Source organism: Sander lucioperca, chromosome 22 (genome assembly GCF_008315115.2).
Source record: "Sander lucioperca isolate FBNREF2018 chromosome 22, SLUC_FBN_1.2, whole genome shotgun sequence".
In the NCBI taxonomy this organism is placed as follows: domain Eukaryota; kingdom Metazoa; phylum Chordata; class Actinopteri; order Perciformes; family Percidae; genus Sander; species Sander lucioperca.
This window is the reverse complement of record NC_050194.1, coordinates 6282624-6307791: the sequence shown is the minus strand read 5'-3', so window position 1 is coordinate 6307791 and position 25168 is coordinate 6282624. Positions and strand designations below refer to the sequence as shown.

The 25168-nt window shown below is 42.6% G+C and overlaps 1 protein-coding gene across 1 annotated transcript in view; it reads left to right on the top strand.

Moving 5' to 3' along the window:
* The window catches only part of snx29 (sorting nexin 29), a 176660-nt gene that overhangs the window by 33470 nt on the left and 118022 nt on the right, over positions 1-25168 (top strand). The window contains exon 14 of the mRNA XM_031297994.2: positions 9153-9238. Coding sequence (XP_031153854.1) covers positions 9153-9238 — 86 coding nt within the window. The remainder of the gene's footprint in view (positions 1-9152; positions 9239-25168) is intronic.

Sequence of the window (25168 nt, the reverse complement as noted above, 5' to 3'; positions counted from 1 at the left end):
ATCTGGCCAAAAAGAAGGACATCCGGCGGAATTTCTGGCTGCACCAGAGAATCCCGGAAGTAGAAGGTCGTGGATATAGGCTAGTGATCCCCTGACTTTTCCTCTCACGCCACCATAAGGTTGACATTTGTGGTTAGAAGTGCAGCCCCACAGAGCCACATGGCACGGCTTGAATCGACACTACTTCACTCCCTTTATTTTGGATTTCCATTAGCAAAAATTGTGTACCTGGTACCTAATTTTTTTTTGTTACCACCTGGGTCGTGGGTCCACGCGAGCTGAGCAGATACTAGAAATGTAGTTAAAACACTGCAGAACACTTATTGAACAGAGATAATCGTCACTAGTGGGACATGGGCCATCCTGCACAAACCCATCATTTTTAAATAGCCAAGCTGCTGTCAATGGCGACTGCCATTTTTTTTTTTTTTTTTTTTTTTTTTTAATTCACTCGCCCCAGATAAAAACAAAAATAGCACCCCTCAAAACTACACTGTGTACTAAGTCGTACACTAGCGAGTCCAGCAAGTGTCCCGTTAAAGTTGACGTCATGGCAGTTTCATGCGGCTTCGCTATGGCGATCAGCTGAGAATCCCGCCTACACTGAGGGGATACTATCCGCAGAGGGAAAAAAATAGAGAAAAGCACCTGGTGCCAAAAGTGAGATGAGTCGAGTTGAGTCAGACCGTGTGGTGGAAATGAGGCCTACGTTTTGTTTCATTAAAAATGCCAGAAAGTTTTCCATCTTCAGACTACTACAAGCAATTAAAAATGATTGATTTAGTTAATTGACAGACAACTGTCCAGTTAACGTTTTTGATAATTAATCATTCAAAAAAATTCATCAAGAAAAAATCCTTTTCCAGCCGTTTCCAGCTACTCAAAAGTTAAGATTTCTCTGTTTTATTTCATTGTGAATTGAATTGGTTTTGGCCTGTTGGTTGGACAAAACAAGCAATTCAAAAATCATCTTGAGGGCTTGACTTAAGGATAAATTGTAAAAATAATTGATGGAATACGAAATAATGAATATGATTATTTGCAGCCCCGAAGGGAAGTGTCATATTACCCTGTGCCTTTGAGCCGTGATGGGAAACTTAATAGGAGCAAGGCATGTATTTTCTCCTGATATTAAACAGAGGCATACAAGAGACATAAAAAGTAGAAAAGGAATGAAAATGTAATATCTGGGGATGTTGAGGAATGAGGTGGAGAGTTGGCTTGTCAGTAATGAGCAGGTTAAACGCTCATGGGGGAAAACAAGAAGTTGTGTTTGATTTAGCATGTGGTGGCCTGGCCTGCTGTACGACCTGAGGGAAGCCGCTCCAACACAGAGGGTGTATTCTACACCCCCGGCTCGTGTTTTATCGGCCTGCTCTGAAATTGGATTTGAAAATGTACCGAGCAGATGCGGCTCTTAGTGCGATGTTCCCTCATAACCTGCAGGACACTGGCTTATTTACATTGTCCCACTGATAGCGCCAGTGATATCAGCTGACAGCAGCGTGCGTACACTTCCCCAAATTTCCCTCAAGACCGCGTATATTATTCTGTCAGGATTTGTTTAGTACTAGTGTGTCTGAGTGTCATCTGAGACGATGTAGATCATTTTGTCAGCTGGTTACTGGGAACATGCATATGTCTCTATGCAAGGATACATATGTAGTATGGTTCAACCTAGGGCTACTAGTGTAAATTGGTATATTGTATATAGCAGTGGTTCCCAACCTGGGGTCCGGGGACCCCTCAGGGGGGCGGCAAAGATCACAGGGGGGGCGCAAGTCTTTATCTGGTTTGAGATTGAGGTAAAAAAAAATATGTGCACATGTTTAACAAATTATGATAATACACTAGAATATATAATGTATACAAAAGTCGGTATAAAAACTATATTTTTGTTCTCGCTTAAAATTGTAGGCAGGCTACTTAGTAGGCCAAACCTCTGGGACCTCTTAACCTGGGACATTGCTGTCATCAGGTCAGCTGCTAGCTGCTAGCTGCTAGCTGCTATCTGCTATCTGCTAGCTGCTAGCTGCTAGCTGCTAGCTGCTATCATCACGCCACGGCATCACTGTTTCATGAATGAAACATGGCGGAGAAACGTAAAAGTGCTGATAACTGCTCTCTATCAAAAAAGAAAGTAAGGCTGTATCTCGAGAGTTACCGCCACTTAGGTTTCCGGAAGGGGGGTTCAGCTTTTCTTAGACATAAGTAGGGGGGGCGCCAAGGAAAAAAGGTTGGGAACCACTGGTATATACAGTGAGGAAAATAAGTATTTGAACACCCTGCTATTTTGCAAGTTCTCCCACTTAGAAATCATGGAGGGGTCTGAAATTGTCATCGTAGGTGCATGTCCACTGTGAGAGACATAATCTAAAAAAAAATCCAGAAATCACAATATATGATTTTTTAACTATTTATTTGTATGATACAGCTGCAAATAAGTATTTGAACACCTGTCTATCAGCTAGAATTCTGACCCTCAAAGACCTGTTAGTCTGCCTTTAAAATGTCCACCTCCACTCCATTTATTATCCTAAATTCGATGCACCTGTTTGAGGTCGTTAGCTGCATAAAGACACCTGTCCACCCCATACAATCAGTAAGAATCCAACTACTAACATGGCCAAGACCAAAGAGCTGTCCAAAGACACTAGAGACAAAATTGTACACCTCCACAAGGCTGGAAAGGGCTACGGGGAAATTGCCAAGCAGCTTGGTGAAAAAAGGTCCACTGTTGGAGCAATCATTAGAAAATGGAAGAAGCTAAACATGACTGTCAATCTCCCTCGGACTGGGGCTCCATGCAAGATCTCACCTCGTGGGGTCTCAATGATCCTAAGAAAGGTGAGAAATCAGCCCAGAACTACACAGGAGGAGCTGGTCAATGACCTGAAAAGAGCTGGGACCACCGTTTCCAAGGTTACTGTTGGTAATACACTAAGACGTCATGGTTTGAAATCATGCATGGCACGGAAGGTTCCCCTGCTTAAACCAGCACATGTCAAGGCCCGTCTTAAGTTTGCCAATGACCATTTGGATGATCCAGAGGAGTCATGGGAGAAAGTCATGTGGTCAGATGAGACCAAAATAGAACTTTTTGGTCATAATTCCACTAACCGTGTTTGGAGGAAGAAGAATGATGAGTACCATCCCAAGAACACCATCCCTATTCTGAAGCATGGGGGTGGTAGCATCATGCTTTGGGGGTGTTTTTCTGCACATGGGACAGGGCGACTGCACTGTATTAAGGAGAGGATGACCGGGGCCATGTATTGTGAGATTTTGGGGAACAACCTCTTTCCCTCAGTTAGAGCATTGAAGATGGGTCGAGGCTGGGTCTTCCAGCATGACAACGACCCGAAGCACACAGCCAGGATAACCAAGGAGTGGCTCTGTAAGAAGCATATCAAGGTTCTGGCGTGGCCTAGCCAGTCTCCAGACCTAAACCCAATAGAGAATCTTTGGAGGGAGCTCAAACTCCGTGTTTCTCAGCGACAGCCCAGAAACCTGACTGATCTAGAGAAGATCTGTGTGGAGGAGTGGGCCAAAATCCCTCCTGCAGTGTGTGCAAACCTGGTGAAAAACTACAGGAAACGTTTGACCTCTGTAATTGCAAACAAAGGCTACTGTACCAAATATTAACATTGATTTTCTCAGGTGTTCAAATACTTATTTGCAGCTGTATCATACAAATAAATAGTTAAAAAATCATATATTGTGATTTCTGGATTTTTTTTTTTTTAGATTATGTCTCTTACAGTGGACATGCACCTACGATGACAATTTCAGACCCCTCCATGATTTCTAAGTGGGAGAACTTGCAAAATAGCAGGGTGTTCAAATACTTATTTTCCTCACTGTAGTATAGTCCAGTCCGCCAACTGTTTGAGTCAAGTCTCAAGTCCCCAGTGTTCAAGTAAGAGTCCAAGTCCAGGTCACCAAAGAAGAGTCTGAGTCGAGTCCGAATCGAGTCCTCATTACCTGAGTTCAAGTCTGAGTCGAGTCACGAGTCCAGAGAATAGCGACTCGAGTCCCAGTCCAGGAGTCGAGTACTCCACCACAGCATATCACACATAAAAGTACTCCAAGTTTCCGAGTCCTATTTCATGATTTCCTCGAGTCCGATTTCATAAATCCTCAAATCCGCAACCAAGTCCAAGTCATCAGCGCACAAGTTCAATACGAGTCATGAGTCCCGAAAATAGCGATTTGAGTCAGTTTTATAATTTGTCACCAAAGATGATGACAAATTATATAAAATTTTAACCTGACCTATTAATAACAAGCTAGGCTGATATGCCTGATCATTGATTATCTCTTTTAGTGGCTAACAAAGTCGATCCAATATAGTTCACGAGGTGACATTTTTCCTGTTTAAACATTCCTTTTGTTTTTCATAGTGAGGGTTTTCTGTCTTAACTGTTGCAAAAAGCAAGCACATTACATCAGCAGAGTGATCAATATTTCAACAATTTGTGTTCATTATCAGGCTGTTGTAACCTGGAAAAGAAATTAAAGGATTGTTTGTTCAGAGAATCATTTATTCAGAGCAGTGATAGTTTGCTGTGCATCAATGATTCTCTGAATGAAGAAGATTAAACAAACAGTACTGTTCTTGATTACCTGAAGAGCTTTTGAGAAATCATTTATATTTGTAGCGTCTTAAATTGTGGCGAGCCATTAGGACTGTTGAAAGGTACATAATGGATTGGAAGCATTTTAGAAACCTGGACTGATGGAGCAGGTTAGAAAGGACACACGGTACAATGTTGTGTGTTAACATGGTGGATCAATAACACTGTCAACCCTGGGTTCTTGTGCTATGGGTTACTGAAAATGTTCCAGCATTTGAACCTAAGGAACAACACAGCATTGAAATGATATAAAAATATAATTACATTATTTAAAGTAATGAAATGGAAAATAACAGCAAGACTAATTGTAATTTTTTTTTTTTAAAGCAGACATTTTGACATGTCCTAGCACAGGTGTGATTTCTAACACTAACGAGGTGAGCCAGCTCCTGGTACAGAGCCATCGTTAATGTTGTCAGTAACACCTGTTGTTTTCCTGCTATGACAATCAATGCGCACTGCACTTTATTGCAGCTTCCCAGATGTTTGTGCAGTCTTTCCCTCACTTGTATTTCTTCTGGTATGAATTTACATTACAATAATTTGCTGACTGCTTTCTGTATTGATTTACCCCCTTAGTTTTTGGGCTTGACGGGAGCAGAAATTCTGGGTCGAAAAACCAAAACAACTAGCTAAAAAGCTCTGTGGAGCCAAATGTAGTCTCGCATTGCTAGACCTATTCCACAGGAAGGAGGAGGGACTGGCTAGTCCACACAGCATTACGGGATAGGAGAAAAACGTGCTCTGGTTTATTGGCATTTCTTTAAACCAATCACAATCGTCTTGGGCGGCACTAAGCGCCGGACGGAGAAACGGAGCCTCTGCAAAATAGCCTCAGGAAGGAACTTGTTTTGGTGGAACGTGTACGTTCAAAAGTTTTAGTCGTGCAACAGAAAACTCAGATTGGACAGATAGTCTAGCTAGCTGTCTGGATTTTCCCTGCAGGGATCTGAGGAGCAATTAACATCAAAAATCGACCAGAGTTTAAAATGCCAACACAAAAAAAGCAGAAGGTAACGGACATCCGGCCGAAAAGAGTGAAATCAGGCGGAATTTTCGGCGGCACCTGAACAATCTTGGAAATGAAACGTAGTCGATATTGACCAAGCTATATGTAAGAAAAGAGTTGGGTGCTGCTTAATGTCGAAATATTGATTAGTGCAGCTTTTACAATGTCTTTAAAAGGTCGACAAACATCACAAGGCACTGTAAATACAAAGTGCAGGGGTGTAGTGCACCGGAACGACGCTCCGCCATTTCTTTTCTCCAAGTGACGAAATAGAATATTCTCAGTTTGCGTAATCTCATTAAAATTCATATTATTTTAAGGGCTTGAAGATCCAATCATCACTAAAGCGTATGTCATGCAAGAGAGCCTATACAAACAAATAGAATGGTCCAATATATACTTTACATCATATTGACTTTTAAGGTGTGTTGATTAATTCACAACGTCACGTTAACATTATGCATTACAGTAACATGCAAGAAAACATTCCACCTTGGAAGTTGCCGGTAGCTGCTGGCAGTAGCCTTTGAGCGGCACAGTGAATACAATTAAAAAAAATTTTTTCCTCAGGCTATAGCTAACTGATAACTAGTAAAGATGACAAGGCAGCAACACGTCCCTAAATGTTATAGTTCTAGATGACTAATGTATGTAAACTTTGTCATAAGTGCGCTCCGGTACTTAAACAAATAGCACTACACCCCTTGATGAGACGTGTCATCTCTGTCATCTGAAGACAAAAGAGCTGAGGTTATTGAGGTACTAATAAGTGAAATCTCTCCATTTTCTATAAGTGCATTGTTTACCTAAGTGGCTATTATCAGTGCCACCTCACTCACATTTTGTCAAATGCTGTAATCTGCCTGCTGGTGTGACAACAGACACAAGACTCATTCTCAGTAAAATGAGACGCATCAGAATGTCTGCGTATCTCCCAGAGCCCCTACATACACACACACACACACACACACACTTAGAGGAAGCGGCGTGTATTTGCTATAATTTAATCAGGCTGGAACAGCGTCTGGGCTGCGGGTGGTTCTGATAACGGTGACGTGGACGGCTCTTCAGAGAGCTAGTCATGCGGATTCAGGAGGTCTCCAGGCAAGCGCCTCTTTTGTTGGTGGGGAATGAGGGCTGATAAGCAGGGCACCAAAAATCATCCGTGGAGAATGAGGGGAGGGGGGACGGCGGCAGAGCAAGACAAAGGCTGTTAAATGTAACTGCCAAGGGCATAAATGCACACCCCAACTGATTGATTTCCTCCCCAAAGTCAATGATGTTCAATCGGTTACGGCTTGTAAAGAGACTGCCTCTGTCTCTCACTCTTTATCACTCTGTCTTTGTGTTTGCGTTCCTCATCTGCAGTCCAGCACACACGCACGCACGCACGCACGCACGCACGCACACACACACACACACACACACACACACACACACACACACACACACACTGCCTGGCTGCAGGTATTTGGTCCCGTTAAACTGATTGTTGGGCGATGAAACCTGGCCTGCAGCAGGTTTAAGTTCATCCAAAATGTGTTGGTTGAGGTCAGGGCCAGTCAAGTCAGTCAGTCCTTCACTCCAAACTAGGAGAGTCATTTCTCTTCATTGGCATTTTTAGGGGGATGCGAGGGGGTTCCTGGGCGATATCAAACCCAGTACGTTGTGGTTACTGTATACAGCGTTGTTGTAGTACTCGAGATCAGTCTTGGCCTTAAGACCAGTCTCAAGACCACTTTTTGAAGGTCTCTGTCTAGTCTCGGAATCGACCGCATTTTTACTCGGTCTTGGTCTCGGTCACGGATGAAGAGGACTCAGGATTTTATTTCAAAACAGGTCAAGACCACAACTGCAGGGATATCACTAAATTGCCTGTGCATTGTCTAATTTTATGTGTTAACATCATTACTGTGATTGGATGTAAAACTTCCTACTTCAAATGCAACCAATAACATAGTCTCGCTTTGCCGGACATTCCTCCACAGCGCTGTAGAGGAGGGTCTGGTTAGTCCACACAGCATTCCGGGATGGGAGAAAAACATACTCTGGTTTAGTGGCATTTCTTTAAACCAATCACAATCGTCATGGGCGGTGCTAAGCGCCGGATGGAGCAACGGAGCCTCTGCAAAATAGCCTCGGGAAGGAACTTGTTTTGGTTGAACGTGTACGTTAAAAGGTTGTTTTAGTCGTGCAACAGAAAACTCAGATTGGACAGATAGTCTAGCTAGCTGTCTGGATTTACCCTGCAGAGATCTGAGGAGCAGTTAGTCATAGTCCTCATAAATTGACCAGAGTTTAAAATTATAACACAAAGAAAGCGGAAGGTGAGGGACATCCGGCAGAATTTCCGACGGCAACGGAGCAATCCCAGATGTGGAACGTCGAGGATGTAGACTACCAATAACTTGACACATTTCTAATTTTAAATTTGTTGTTTTTAACCCCCTCTCCATCCCCTTAACATGCAATCCCAAGAAAGTGAATGTGAAAGACAGGAGAAGCTCTGGCTGTCTGCCACTGGTCTGGGTCTTGACTTGGTCTCGATACACTCTAGTCTTGGTGATGACGTGGTCTCGGTTTAGGGTGTCTTGACTTCAGTAGTATACAGTATACATCTTAACCACTTAGCCAACTGGATGGCCCCAGAAAACCATTTCTATATGAAAAATTACTGTTGTGGTCGAAGGGATCATCACTTTCAAACAGGCGAAGGTCTTCCCTAAACTGTCGCCATTTGGTACTGGGTTATTTCAGTTGATAACTTGAAGGTATTGAGTACGGTTACCCATCATACCCTTCTTTTTTTTTCAGATGTGTATCTTCAGAGAAGCATAATTCCAGTTTAATATGTGACTACCCTGCCACTTGTTTCCTTACTGCTTGGATATACATGCAAAAGTTAATTATCTGTTTTTGCAGCTCGTATATATGTACGTATAAATAATATAAAAAATGCACGTCCAAATATATCTCAGCCACCTACACAGCTATCTTTTGTTATCTAATCCTCAATGCATATTTAGTGCATTTCTACCTAGGATTTTGAAAAAAATCTGGTTGCAGTCATCATTCATGTTAGTATCAGGTGTGAAGATGGTCCACCTGTTGTAGAGGTTGAAAAAGCCAGTCAAGCCACATCTCTGTAAATATACCTTAGTCTGACCACCTGGATTAGATTTCAAATGTCACAGCAAGTTTCACACTGTCTCCCACCACCGCATGCTGTCATAAACAACTTCCTGTGAGCGGCTCGATGCAGCTCCCACAGTTGTTGGACAGAAAATGTACCTTTTTGTCACTTTGTGCATGGCAGCAACTTTATTGTGATAACCAGTAGCCAGCAGATGATTATTTTGTCTAAATTCACAAGTCTGACTCTAGTCTGTTATGAATTACTGGATATTTGACAAAGTTTGCATACAATATGTTGTAGTTATGGCCTCCTTACTGTTTGTGTTCTCTAGTTATAAGCTGTGTGTGTGTGTGTGTCTCTGTTTGTGCAGGGAGAATGAGGTCCTAAAGGTCCAGTTGAAGAAGTATGTGGGGGCGGTACAGATGCTGAAGAGAGAGGGGAGCCAGGGCGATGATGGTAACGCACGCACGCACGCACGCACGCACGCACGCACGCACGCACGCACGCACACACACACGCACACACACACACACACACACACACACACACACACACACACACAATTATGACCTGATATTAGATTTCATGTCTGTGTCCCAGTCCATCTATTTTGCTCTCAAACAGAAACACTTATAGATAAAGTAAGGTCATCAGTTTCCTCCACATCCCAGATCAGTTCTGATGCATTTCTCAGAGGCCCAGATGACTAACCTCCCTTTTCACGGTGCAAGTGTTCTTCTCTTACGCCGACTTATCCTTCTTTATTGTTTGTCGTTTTTGGCTAGATTTGATAACTCTGACTTTGTTTTTTCGTGTTGCCAGGGGGATGTAAGCGGTGCTCTGTGTAAAGACTGGCGAGATAAGCCCCTGCTGTATCAAAGGCAAATAAAATGAACATGGCAGATTATAGAGGGCCACACAATGGCTAATTGCATTTTGGGGGATAGAAGGGAGAGCGGTTATCTGTGACGCCCCGGAGGGTTTATGTGTTTGTGAGTTTTATTTTATGTTTTTGTGAGACAGCGAGGTAAAGCAATGTAGGGAACTTTGTAATATCAAGTTAATGATGTTTTATTTTATTATTAGAGGTCATAAAAACAACTATTTGGTGCTATAAATCCTTTTAATATTGCAACATTAATCCAGCAGGGATTTATTTACTCATTTAGGTGGAAGAAGACATAGGAAGGAAAAAAGATCCAGTTTATTACAACATCATTCCTGTCAGAATTTACCTGTGATTAAAACACGGCTGTGAATAACACTGATGCGTCAAACAAGCAGGCAGACAATCAGACAGCTACGGCAGGTGTGGTAGGTCAAAATTGAAGTTGGATGTTGGTCTGTGAACAGTGATGTAAGGGTTATATTTACATTTATATTCCAATACCATTCCAAAGAATAGAGATATCTAGGCATGCATGACATGGCAAAAGGTTTGGTAAAAAATATAAGATAGGTTGCTGCTTTCTCTGTTGGGATTGATGTTGTGTATAATTAACCCCACCTATGTAGAATTGTTTGTAATTGCCTGTGAAACACGCTGTAGAAGGGCGTCCTGCCAGAAACGACCGTGTGCCAATAAAAAGAATTAATTGGAGTGTTGTCCAAAAAGTACCTTTTATGTATTAAAAAACTTTGGTAGACAACATTATATCATCAGTCTTTGGCAAGTTTTAAAACGACTAAAATCAATTGCTCACTACTCGTTGAAAACATCTTTTATAGTATTAAAGTAGTATAGTATACTAATAGTAGTAGTATATTTATGGCACGCACCCTACAACTCTGAAACAAAAGACGTTGATTCCTGGTTAAAGACTTATCAGCCGAATGTAGGCAAAGCTACCAGCGACCAGACAACACCATATATGAATAAGACATATTTTAACTCAAAAGTTGAGGAGGTGCATTTCTTCCCAACACCTCCACAGGGAAGAAATTGGGCCCTGTTTTAGCGATCTAAGCACGGCGTGAAGCGCATGGCGCAGGTGCGTTTAGGGCGTGTCCACATCCACTTTTGCTAGTTTGACAGCAGAAAAAAGGGTCCGGGCACATGGTTCAAAAGAGTTGTACTTAGTGTCCTCATTAATTCATAGGTGTGTTTTGGGCGTAACATGCAATAAACCAATCAGAGTGTCATCTCCCATTCCCTTTAAAAGCCAGGCACGTTTGTACCTTGGCGCATTGCTATTATGATGGCGGATTTGCACCGTAATATTTTTATTTGTAATCTTTTTGTATGTTTGTGTGCTGCTGCGTGTCCATGGGTGTGTGTGTAACAAGCATAGTGTGCACACGCTGTGCATAAGCCTAGGCCTGTGCCGTTAAATAACAACAGAAATGCTGCGCTATTGACTTCAGAACAGGTTTTTGTTGGTCAATGCCGCGATCACTTCCCGCTTCCTCAAGATAGCAATACGGCAAGAATTCACCTGAACACACCTCCCTGTAAAACCAGCACGCCCATGGGCGCAAAGATGGGCGCAAGTGCATTTGCTATTTAAATGACACGGGCGCTGGACAGTCTTAAAATAGCAAAGACACTTGCGTCGGTCGGAAGATAGGGCCCATTGAGACCAACCACTCCCAACCAATCTCCAAAAAGTCAATGTGTTTCTTCAAGACACATTTAAAGGGACTGACTGCTTCCCGGCAATTACCGTGTTCAGCATGTCAAACTCGGCCGCCTGGCCCGCTGACATCGGAGAGCGCAGCGGGGAGGGAACGCTGACGATGGGAGATGATTGGAAGGAGAAATAGTGATTCCCTGACACATGACAAGGCACATATATTATCAGGAAATAGCCATCACCCAGCTCAATTGCAAAGTCTTGACAAACCTGTTCTGGCTCTCCTCTTGTTTTTTGTTTTTTTTTGCCCTTCTTGTTTTACCAGCACTCATTATCTTTCTCGCTCATGTTGACTTTTTCATTCTCCCATCATTTGTACCCTTTCCCCTCTTCCTTTTCACCCCTCCTTCATCACTCTTGTCTTTCCCTCTCCTTCCATCCTCGCTCCCCTCATCCCGACAGGCGTAGTAATTCCGTCTCCACAGCGGCGTCTAAATGATTTCATCCTCCCTCGCCTCTGTCTTCTCCTGCTAATGATGTGCCTCGTTCCATCGCACTTTGATGTTGACTAGCACAGTTTGCTGGTGTCTGTGTGTGTGTTGGGAGTAGAGGAGGAGGAATAGTGTGTGAGCAGTTTAGAGGGGAGCAAAAATCGAGGAGGATGAATTTATACGCAAGCGCCCCTTTTTCATGTGCTGTCAGTATGCTTCCCCGTGATCAGTGCGCTACCTTTTTGAAACCCCTCCTGTCTAATGATAGCGCCGCAGATCTCTCGTACGCTCCTCTGGAGCTGTCAGCCACACTGACATCCCACAAAGGACGCTTCTCCTTTCTGCTGTTTCAGAGTGGTGATAATTATTGCTCCCTGAAGCTGTCTTTCTCTGTTTGTTTGGGGGATTTCCCCGCTCTACTTATAGAGAACAGTATGTTTTTGTTGCTGTGTGTTCTTTTACGTGAATGTGTATTACAATACTGTCCAAAAGCGTGTTACATGCATGAATCCATTGTGAAAATCTGCATATGTCCCTATAGTAGACGACAGGACGTACATACACTTTTCATGTCACATAAGTGGAGCTCCAATTTGCGTGATGTCAAATTGAGTTGAACGTTTAGATGCTCTTGATAGGTGTGTGTACGTGCGTGCGTGCGTCTTTTATGTATTTTCTATGTGTGTATGTCATTACGAGAAGCCATTAGCTGAACCCCAGAGAACTTGTAGTGTATCAGTGACAGTCATGTTTAATGTAAAGCAGAGTTAGATGAAGAGAAATCTCCAGGGAGAGACACGGAGCAGTAGAATTATCACACACACACACACACACACACACACACACACACACACACACACACACACACACACACACACACAAACTAACCCACTTTTGCACAGATCCCATGGCTCTTGAAGATCTTTGAAGGTTTGCGCAAACATAATAAGTCTGGACAAGTTTTTTGAACATAAATTGGGGCCTTGAAATAGCACTTTTATTTTTTAAATCCCTATGAAATATGAAAGTCCTCTGCACACCTACAGTATTTATTATGCTTGTACAGATGTTAGTAGGAGGTCAGGGCCAATGCATTTTATGTAAACTTTCCACAGTGCAATCTGACACTGATTTTAAAGCCTTTGCCATAGCGCTAAATGCATTCTGTCAACCAGCTGCTGTATTTTTGCACCCAGTTTCATCATTTTGACATCTGACATCCATCATTCTCTCATGTGAACATGGCAGCTCTCCTCTCAGACTCTGGATGTGTAGATACATTATGTATATATAGATACATATATACATTTAGATCAGAAGGGGCTCTAGTGTTGGCAGTCCATTGACTTAAGCGTGGTGAGGTCCAGGTGCTATATAAACTGTAAAATACTACTGTGAAAGTTTTAAAACGCTCAGTCCACAGAGATTTCTCTGTGGATTGAGCGTTTTAAAACAGCATGTATTCTGAGACGGTGCCTTTAAACGAGCTGTCAGGACTTCCGTACGGTTGTGATGTCACAAGTATACTATATATAGGTAGAAAGTGCTGCTACAGTGCCGTTACCGGCTGCAATGATGGTGCAGAGACTCTGAGGGCTAGATTTATCAAGCCGTTTGCGAACAATTAATGCCTGGAAACAGGCGCAAAGACTGACTTAACTGATGCGGGCTATTTACAAGCAGGGCGCACTTGGGTAAAATCGTATATTGCCTGCCACATGAGCGAGAAGAGACAAGTTGCGCTTTCAATATGCGTTCGTGGGAGGGTCATGGGGAAAGTGGGCGTTCCACCCAAAAAGGTGGGAGGATACGCGTAAAGTGCACCTAATTATATATTCCGCGGTATTTACAAAGACTGCCAGTAAGAGCGCGCCTCTATTCTGCGGGAGAAATTCTCCACCTCTTAAAAGCAGGTCTAAACCAGGAAGCACGTTTTCCTGTGTGTAAAAATGTACCTTATTCTATGGCAGTGGACTAAAAACGAAATAAAAAAACCCGCCTCCATGTCTGTTCCATTTTTGATAAACAATTTTGCAATTATTTAACTATATAACCCTCTTTTTAATGACTTAACCCCATCGGTTGGGTTGACATATAAATGATATAAACATATGTATACGTACATAAAGCCAACACAACAGTATCATAACAGACCACACATACCTTCATTCTCTACAGAGATCTCTACAGTATCTATGCCGTCCACACCTTCCACCTGTTCGGCAACGTAGTTAGCGTGTCTATTTCTGGTGGACCTGAAGCGGTTGTCCTCGATTGTGCCCGGTTGTACGTTACCTTCTCTTTTGTTCTGTGCTTTATGTCTTGCCACCATTTTTTTTTACCTCCTCCACTTCTCTCTGTGTAGATGATAACGAGTTGATTTTATTTGTTATGGCAATCCAAATCTAATTTTTTTTTCCGAGGTTGTGGATGTTCTGCCCTATAATATGTTCAGGTTTGTTGTTACTTTATGCACTAATAGGTCAATTTCATCGTCACAAAATTTAAGCTTGCACTTTCTTTTTCCCGTAGGAAGATCCATGATAGATACCCATTCTTTGCTCTTTTAGAGGCGCGCTAACTACGCTAGAGGGCGGAGTATGCGCTGATTGCCTGATGGGTGTCAGGTTTGATAAATACTACGCAAAATGAGGAAGCATAAACTCGCATAAACAGACGCAGCGTAAACTGTGCTAGTGTTAGTAAATCTACCTCAGAGAGCACAGATGCAGAAGACCCGCAAATGCTGACCAGTCAGAGCAGACTGGCCTTTTTTTCGGGAGGGGGGCTTAAAGAGACAGGCACAGACAGAGGGAGAATACAGGTATATTCAATGAGTTTTTAAACTTTAAAGCATGTAAACATGTTGTAGTAGAAACCCAAAATACAAGTATGATCCTGAAAATGAGCACAACATGGGACCTTTAAGGTTGGCATGACTTGAGATAGAACGCTTTTGTCTGAATCGGTGCAATGATAGAGGGTCAGGGTTGAAACGAGAGCATTGGCTGGATAAGAAAGAGAACCTGCGCTGTCCAGTCTTCAGTGGAAGCTCTTTGTCTCTCGGGAGATAATGTTTCAGTGCCTTTCTTTCTCCCAAGGGGAGGTTTAATGGCTGGCTGGTTGACCAGCTGCTGTTTGACTGACTGCTTTTCCTGGGGTACTGGTTCTCCTGGGGTGAGGGGGGGGGGGGTTGTTTCACCAAACCTGTAGGAAACGGGTTCCACCTCCTCCCTCTGAGAGGGCTGATCGCTTCACGTGGTCAGCTGAAATTGGCCTGCTATGCTGTATATAAAAATGATTGGCCTGCCAGTGGCGGGATAGGGATCAGGAGTTATTAACCTGTTAAGTGCTGGCTGGGCACGCCGAGGACTCTAGAGGAGATCAATAACGGGTCAGAGGGCAGTTAGTCTCGCAAGATGGAATTCCCTCTCCCATTTTCTTGTCAAGAGCTTGGTGATACCTCTATTTCCTCTCATTTCTATCCAGACAGTCCATTATTCCTTTACAGTAATGCTCTTTCTGGTAGAAACAGCAAAAATGGAAAGGAGTGACTTTAAGATATAAAATTAAGAATGGGAGAAAAAAATTTTGAATTTTTTTTTCAACCATTCATTTTATTCTTTTTGCCTTAAAATAACTTGTAAAAAAATATATATATATATATATATATTTTTTTTTTTTGTAAGCCTAATGTAGTTTGTTTCTTTTATGAGTTATACTGTATGTGTAAATACATTCAGACTAAACCCCTCTTATTTATTTCCCCACCAGGGTTACATGTGAACAGTGGCAGACCTGCACATTGATTCATTCTGCTTTTTGCCTGTCACTGCGTACGTGTTTAATTTTCCCATAAATAAACCCGCCGCGGACGGCAGCTTATTCATCTCCAATAAGGAAATGGATTACATGGCCGTTTAAAACCCAATAAGCTTCCCTTGCTGTGCCTTGGTCTCTCCTGCTTCATCCGACAGCCAGTGGCCTAATGAGTGAATGAGAGGCATTTGTCACCAATGCCTGCCCTAATAGGAGTGTGTAACTTATTCATTACACACACAAATCTGCGTTTATTGTCCCACGGTGAGCTCCACTTCGCCCCTTGTATGGCCTCAGGGAGGTCAGGCATCTTGTTGTGAGGTGTCAGCTGTGTGTGTGTGTGTGTGTGTGTGTGTGTGTGTGTGTGTGTGTGTGCGTGCGCAAGCCTGGCATGAAAGTGTGAAGGTTTGTTAGTATGTTAATAAAAACTTTGGATGTGTGTAGCTTTTCTGGGGCTGTAAAAGCCGTGGTGTGTATGTGTGTGTATACGTGTTATTATGGAGGTGGATTTTCATTACTTGTTCACTAATGAGAAGCTGAGTGTGTTCGGGGGTTAGCGTGAGAAAAGCAGGTCACAGTGGCGAGGGGGGACGGGGGGCGGTCATTATTAAGCAAATGTGTGTAGGTATGTGTTTTGTCAGGGCAATTGTGCATATGTGTGCACGTTCTGTATCAGTCCCATGTCCCACTGAGTGAGCGTAGGTGAGACACGGTGTGTATGGGCGTGTGCGTGTGAGGCCTAAATTAAACTGTGCATTAGCGGCTGTAGGTGGGTATGAAACCGTTGTAACCGGTGTGTAAGTGCTTTATGTTATAAAGTTATTTACGTCCCGGTAGGCCGACTGTAAAAGAGCAAATGATGAGTCATTCTCAATGTGAATTGAGCTTAATTGTGCCCCACACATTTAGCCGCAGATCATAACAGCTCACATTGTTTAGCCTCTCAGGTCTTAATCCAACATATTGGCCATGTTTACCAGCTCAAAGGTGTAAGGGACTTTTCATTTATTCAGCAGAGGGGAGTATGTTTTGTGTGTTTAATGCCAATTAATTCAACAGACACTGTTTGTTTATCTGGCACAAGAGAGGTGACATCGCATATTGTTTCCCAAAGGTGGGGCCAGGTGGTCACCGCCCGATTGCCGCGCACGTGTCGGATTTAGGCTTCTACAGGCGTCATACCTCACTGGCGTTTCCATGTGGGCGCAGCAGGGGTGTGCGACAGATTTCATCACCTGGACGAATCAGTGTTAATGAACATTTTAATCATCTCGCTGAACGCCGGAGCCTGCTGGGTGTCATCTCATCCGCCTCTCCCCGGAGATAAATATGGAAAAGCGCGGCTGAGGAGGAAAAGCACTGCAGCTCTGTGTAGGTTCCCGTGTGATGCATCTTTGGGCTTTCAGGCAACCAAAATGCAGCATTTGTTTGACTTACTGCCTTTTTATGTCACAATACTTGATAAGGCAAACGTTCAACATTTCTTTGAGCTTGATTTACAGTGAAAGCTCTTCCCTCCATCGCTTGCTCTAGTTTGCGCTCACAGTCTTTCTCTGCACCTGGACAACTCATGAGCCGGACAGCATGCAGTGTTACAGTGACACAATTGTGAGATGTCATGTCATTAGCTGCTGCATAACTGCACATTTAAAATGGGTTTTAATATGGTGATTATGATATTTGTTTTTGCTTATTTCTTCTGTTTTTTTTTTTCCAATGGAATGTTGGCTCATCCTTAAAACATCCAACACTACACTAAATGATGTAACACAGCAGTGACAGAATTTCTACAACGCTGGGTAATAGAATTGGAATCAGTGTCATGATATTAATTTGCCAACATCAATATATATCAGATGGCTCAGTTGACAGTTGTAAGTGTGGAACTTTGGTCACACGATAACAGGAGGTAGTCACCCCTCTGGCTATTCAAAGATGGCCTCTGATCTTTTCTCCAACTGTCCACTGTCTCGTGGCTGATTACCTTCAACCTTTCTCAGCTCAGTCTATGAAAGTTGATGTCTCTCTTTCTAGATCTCGGACTGGTCTAGGACTGGTTCACGGATGGTTTACCTGCATGCAACCAAAGCCCGCTCAAACGTGATTGGTTAATACTACTCGGACTACAAACGGACTACAAACGGAAACCAGAGTGCTTCAGATACCAATATCTTATACGTTTGCCTACAGATTCTGCTTTCATAGCCCAAACAGGTATATCTAATTGAAAGCTAAGATCTCTTACTTGTTTCAACTTTGAAATCATCTTCGGAAAGGATCAGCAAAGAGCTTATAGAGGTACCGAGGGATTTTCAAACTTCAGTCGAGCTGAGGCATTGTGTGCAACATTTGAGAGCAACTCGATGTAAGGGGGGGGCGCTTCTAATATTTGTGCTCGCTCAATCCTCTTGAAGCTTTGTAATAGAGTGAGGCGTCTGTCTCTGAGACTGGATTAAGTAAAGAGAGAGCGGCTGTGAGTCTGAGGAGACGGGAGGGACGAGGGGAGAGAGGGAAGCCTTGAGGTGATGCATCTGGAGATTCACCTCCTCTCTTGCCTCAGGGTGTTTTTGAATCCACACACACACACACACACACACACACGCCTCCGGGCCGATGCTGTACCTGGAACTCCAAGTCTCTGCAAGTTTCATCCCTCCGTCCTGCAGGTTTACATGTGTGTGAGCCTGCCTGGGTGTGTTTTGCAAGATTGTGCCACTTCTAAACCCCCCCCCCCCCCCCCGTCTGCCTCCCACCTCTATCTTGGGAGTGATTACATCTGGACCCAGCTCGCCTGCCTGCCTACCTCCCAGCCAGTGTAGGGACTGGTGCTGTATTAGCAGAGAGGCCTGGCTAGCCAGTCATTTACTGCATGACTGCCCGCGCTGATAATAACACAGCACAGACTTCAGCATTTTTTCTGTAGCCGAGCAAGGGCTAAACGGTCCAGGTTGCAGAGAGCAGATGTCGGGGACAGAGGGTCGACATAAAGGCTGCTTGTCACTCCGGCAGTTGTTTTACTTTGACACATCTTTTTGCTGCTGCGGTGGAGCTGTAAGGTGGAGTGTGTGTGTGTGTGTGTGTGTGTGTGTATGTGTGTGTTTCACTAAGTACAGAAAGAAAGTTTAAGGTTATATGTGTGTGTGTGTGTGTGTGTGTGTGTTTTGAATCACAGAAGAGTGACTGTGCACTTGTTCAAAGGGGGTGTTTTTTTTTTATTTACAACAGCAGCTGTATGTCGGGTACCTGCGGCAGTCCCACCGATATCCACACCTCCTCTCACAGTTGTTGCAATGCACTCTGGGTAGGAGGCAGAGGCTTACAAGGATACTTTAGTAGCAATGATGTCATTGGCTTGGTTGGACCAAGGGGGATATTAATCAGAGCTGATCGGTGCTCTGTGTAAGCCAACCTACGCAGCGTCCCACACACAGAGCTGATAATGAAATCGGAGGAGCATCTGTCTCTGTTGTCCTTTCCCCCGTTAGTGTCTTCTCATGCTTGTAAACATTTTGGTTAAGCATGAGCACGTATTCATAGGAAAGTTCTGGTAATTACCCACCTTATTTGTATCTAGAAGAAGGAGCATAACATCATTTTGCTTGAAATTAAAAGTATTCATTTGATTTTAAATTGAAAAGACAGAGATCCACTGTTGAATTTGAAATGAACCAAACATAAACTGCAGCAGATGTTGCCCAGTTTTTAAAAAGTAGGGTTTGATTAAATTAGTTTGAATGCGGAATGTAATTGTGATGTTTATTACTTCAGACAGCTGGCATCAGTTGAATCCCTGTTATGTTAAATGTTTCTTTCTGTTTCACTTCCACAATTTGTGATGCCAGGTGGAAAATATCAGAGCCAGCTAAACATGTCGAAACACACAGGTTTGTCAGCTGTTCTGTTTCAGTTACCACAGGGATAACTGTTCTGTTTCTCCTGACATCGCAATGTGCTGCTCTGATTAATTACCACAAAGGGGAATGTACAACGTGATCGGTCGTTCGTTGTCAGTTTGACAGATCGTGACACATCTCGTCTCGTGATCAATTTAATTACTAGACGACTGTCAAAACAATTGCCTCACTTATTGAATATACGGCCTTTGATGTTGTCATAAAGTTGATCTTCTTCTCCTTTTCCCTAAAGTTGAATGTTATATTTTGGAAAATCACATTCAATTCCATAAGATATTAGTGGAAGCAGTCTTTATTTCAGACAAAGAGCCCTGCTTCTGCTTCCGCTTTACCCTGCCTTTAGACAGCCCTCTCCGCTGGGAACTCAAGCTGTCATATTGCTCTCTTCAAAGCCACCAGACTCCTCTGACAAAAACAGTCATTTTACAGGAGTCTGGTGGCTTTGAAGCGACATTGATGTCTACAACGGATCAGTTCCCCGTTGAAAAGGGCTGCCGAAAAGGGAAAGTAGTGAAAACATTCTATCATACAGATAAATAAACAGACAAACAGATATTGTTTTTTTATAGGTGGCTAAAATACATTTAGCTGCTGCCCCTGTCCACAGCAGTACATCGCTTAGCTTCCATGCCGATTCTCCTGCTTGCTTCTCTAAACTGGGGACGTGCTGACCGCCATGTACTGTAGATAATACACTGACTATGGGTAAGTACCTCATACAACCACACTTCAAGAGATTCAAACTATCCCTTTAAGGGAAAATCAGATGTAAGCAGGCCACATTACAATGTGTTGTCCAGTTAACAAGACTTCAGAGTGTACAGCTATGCTAGCAGCTCTGTGAGGCTGTAGTTTGGGCATCGTGGTGCTGTGAGCTAAATGCTAACGTCTGCATGCTAACATGCTTAAAATGACAATCCTAACAGGCTGATGTTTAGCAGGTTTGAAGTGTACCATCTTAGTGTAGCATGCTAACATTTGCTAATTCGGGCTAAACACAAAGTACAGCTGAGGTTGATGGGAATGTCATCAGTTTTGCAGGTATGTGGTCATAAGCTTAAGTATTGGACACTTTTTGACCTAAAAATAGTGAAAGTCAGAGGATCACCAATGTGTAGGATTCATTCTTAAGGGGGAACATTAATGGTTGTAAATTTCATGGCAATCCATCCAACAGTTGAGACATTTCACTCAAAACGACAAATGTCAACCTCATGGTGTTGGTATAGGAAAAGGGAGAGGATAACCGAAGCCATTAGGATTCATCCTCTCAGCACCATGAATATATGTACCAAATTTCATGGCAAGCCATCCACCAGTTGTTGAGATATTTCAGTCTGGACTAAAGGGGTTCCATCCGTAGAGACACACCGCTGGTTTGGCTAAAAATGGAAGGTTGTGAGTGCTTTGGGGCTCAGTTGTTTGATTTCCTAATTGCTCTGTTAGATTTCTTTGGAGAGCAGCAGTCCATGCACATTCAAAGAGAAATAATTATATAGTGAAGTAAATCATGATTAGAATTGATTGGTGTAATGGCAGGAAGAAGGAAAAATAAGGCAAGTTTGAAAAGTTATATCTTGATAATCCTCCTGGTCTTTTCCAGAGTAATTTTCAGTGAGTACAGACTGATGAGCTTCTGTTCTTTAAACAGTGAGATTACAAGCAGACAATACATGGACAGCAACGGTCAAACCCACAATGCCATAACAATGACTGCAACCAGAGCTGGTTCATGCAGTAAGTGGCAAGAAAATGGCAGAAAATAAGAGCCACATAGAAAAAGACATTCCAATTTATTCTGCTCACCAGCATCCCTGTAGTAGTAATAATAATAATAATAATAATAATAATAATAATAATAATAATAATAATAAATTTAGTTTGGATTGCTTTCAAGGAACCCACGGTTGCTGAACAACACAAAAGAATAATTCTTCTTGTCAACTCTCAGATTGAATCTCCAAACAAGGGGGAGTAATCTGTTTTGAGTGATATGTCTCGGCTTGATTGAGTTTTCTTTTTCATTTTTGGAGCACTGCTGGGATTTGGATATGAATATTTAGAGCGTCACCCAGATAACTATCCACGCTTTTTTGGAGCCTTTTCATTTCAAACCCCATGGAGCCTTTGAGAATCCGTCTCAACTCTCGCCTGAATAAGTGCCACCAGCAAACCAGCAAATCTCTATCTCTCTCGCATTTCACCCCCTCCCCTCGCACTGAAACTCTCTCTCACACACACACACACACACACACACACACACACACACACACACGCGCACGCGCGCACACACTTCATTCATGTGTGTGTTTGAATAATGTCTGAGTGTTCAGCTTGTTTATGTGCTATGTGATAACAGCCCAGCTCTATACACAACTTAATCCTCCATCTAATGTGCCAGGGAACACCGCTCTCTGCTCCTTAAAGGCGCTGACACACCAACCCGATTATTGGCCGTCGGACAGTCTGGCGAGGTCAGTGACTCGAGTCTGTTCGGTGTGTTCCGTGCCGTCGTCCGTCGGAGGAGCCGTCGGCCTTAATTTGGGCCGATTTTACTTGTTAAATTGGCCAGTGGGCAGTCGGACTCAATGACCAATCTGATTGGTGGAGTGCTAACCCGGAAATGGTGATTGGGATGAGCGCGACAAACGCCTCTCAAGATCTGACGAAAATCTGACCTTTGTCGATCTGAAATGAAGACAGATTCAGCAACTGCATGGCCGATTTCTCGCTTAAAAATGTTTTCAGAAACACGTTTCGGTGAACTATTTTCGTAAAATACGAGATCGTATTCCGAACGAGCTGCCATTATGGTCGGTTTTGAAATTCGGGAGAAGCCAGAAACCACTTGACGCGTTTGCCCAATCAGCTGCCGGTTTTCATTTTTTGGGCGACAATACAGATTAGCGCCGCCTGCTGTTATGGAGACGTATTACGTCTCGCACACGCGCAGAACGTACGCTCAAGTCGGCGTCGCTTCGGTGTGTTCTGAGAGCCTTTAAAGACCAGGGGCCTCATGTATAAAGGTTGTAATATGTATAAACTCTGCAGCGCTGTGGAGGAAGGTCTGGCAATGCGAGACAAATTAAAATATAATAGTTTTGCTTTTCCCTTGAAGGTCTAGAGTCGCTAAATTTGTTGCTAATCGCTTTTTAGAAATACTAATAGAAGTCGCTTAATCTAGCGAGAAAGTCGTCAAGTTGGCAACACTGTATGATCTGTAATGTGGATATCTGCTGGCTACACCGTGGCCTCAGAAATGTTGGCTGTTGCCCCCAGAGGCTAAAATGTCGTCAGACCGATAACCAATGGGTTTTGAGATTGCTACCTAAACAAGAAAAAAACGAGAAGCAGCATGTTAGCACACTCTGGCAGTTTTGTTGACCAGTTTAAATGGACTGGAATTCAGTTGAAGAATTAGAGGATGTTCAACGTTCCCATGGTCTCTGGTGCTTAATTCTTATTCTGCTATTATTCAATATGTCAACAGCATCAAAGTAGGAATGACATGTCACTGTTCTTGACTATGCTAGACGGAGGAGGGTACAGGGTGTAGAAGGATGATGAGGGATGCTGCGGAGCTGCTTATTCTAACCGCTTCCAGAAGGCTCTTTTGTATTGATCAAGGAGAGCTCTCTAGACCTTTGCTCTTCTTCTCATTTCGTTTTCCTCCTCTGGGATGGGACACAGGCTTTACCTGTCTAACGTTGGCTGAAATCTTATACCACGTCAGACCCATAATACTAATGAAGAGGGGAAATGGTTTGTCTGCAGCAGTACACAGAAGGGATGAGTCATTTACAAGTAATGTATGTTCTCCTTTGACTCTAACCAGAGTCAAGGGTAATCAGATTTTAATTTCTTGGGAGCTCGGGAATGAATGAAATCCAGGTGTAAATGCACCCAGGATGTATTGTTTAAGGTTGGGTTATCTACTCAGCTGCAGCAAAGAAATGTTAAAAAAAACATGTGTGGTGCAGTGGATTTGACATTTGATGGAAAGAATCCTAATGAGAGAGAAGTAAACAGTACATTTTTTGTAAAAGTGAACAGCCAACGTTTGGGATTTGGACAGCCAACAATGATACATGATTCAGCCGAGCTGCTGTAATCATGGATCTTAATGGATTCTGCAGTGAGTGTACTGTCAATGTGATTGAGATAAATACAATTTTCGCCTTGGCTCACGTCTGATTATGATATTAGTTTAGATCAACGGCTTTAGAGATGGGGGCTTTGAGATTAAATTGATCCGCAGTTTGTTTTTAGCATGACAATTAAGTCCATATATTCTTGGGTTCTAGTATTCAACATTAATTTCCATTTTTTTCTTTTTACATCTTGCTCTCATCTTACATCATCTGTGGGTAACATTTACATACAAATGCAAACAATACAATCCTTTTTTTCCGCTTTATAATTGCATTACAGATAATGGTTATGAGATTGATTAAAAAAACAACCTAATAAAGCATAGATATCCAAATTGTGTACACCCTAAAAAAGTACTTTTGGGAAACCTCTGTCGTTCCTCGCGTTGTAACCACATAAGGTGTTTGACAAACTCTTAGTTAAAAGTTTCCGGGCCCCTGATAATATGGCCATTAATCTCAAAAGCTGTCAGATTCAAATGAAGGAAAAGTCTCACAGTTTGGGGTAAAACCACTTATTCACTCTCTTGCCAAGAGTTAGATAAGAAGATTAGGTAACACTTTACTTGAAGGTATCGACATAATCGTGACATGACACTGTCATAACTATGACATGACACTGTCATGAACGTGTCATAAACGTTATAAATAAGTCATAAACGTTTATGACTTCTGTCATTAAGTGTCATTCGGTTTTTGTCATGACAAGATGACATTGTTTGGGTTGTCTTGATTATGACAAGTTGACATTAATCAAAGTGACATTACCAGAAGTTGTCTTGGTCATAACAAGTTGACATTACATTTGTTTGGGATGTGTTTGTAATGACAACTTGACATAACGTCATCCTGTTTAATGTCAAGTTGTCTTAATAAGGACACTCCAAAGAAATGTAATGTCAAGTTGTCATGACAAAGACATCTTCTGGTAATGTCATCCTGGTTAATGTCAAGTTGTCATTACAAAGACATCCCAAACTAATTTAATGTCAACTTGTCATGACCAAGACAACTTCTGGTAATGTCACTTTGATTAATGTCAACTTGTCATAATCAAGACAACCCAAACAATGTCAACTTGTCATGACAAAAACCGAATGACGCTTAATGACAGAAGTCCTAAACGTTTATTACTTGTTTATAACATTTATGACACGTTCATGAAAGTGTCATGTCACGATTATGTCGATACCTTCAAGTAAAGTGTTACCGAAGATTGATAGCGCTCACATATCTAAGAGTGGCATTAATTTGTCTCATCTAACTTCCACAAGAAAACAAATAAGCATATTTCGCAAAACGTTGACTGTTTCTATAGGGCGCCTTTTGGCTCATAAGCGGGTATTGGCTCATGTTGGATCCTACGAGGACTCCAAAGTAAGCCATACAGGAGTTCCTTACTACAAGCAAACTGTCAGGTTTCACTTTATAATGAAAG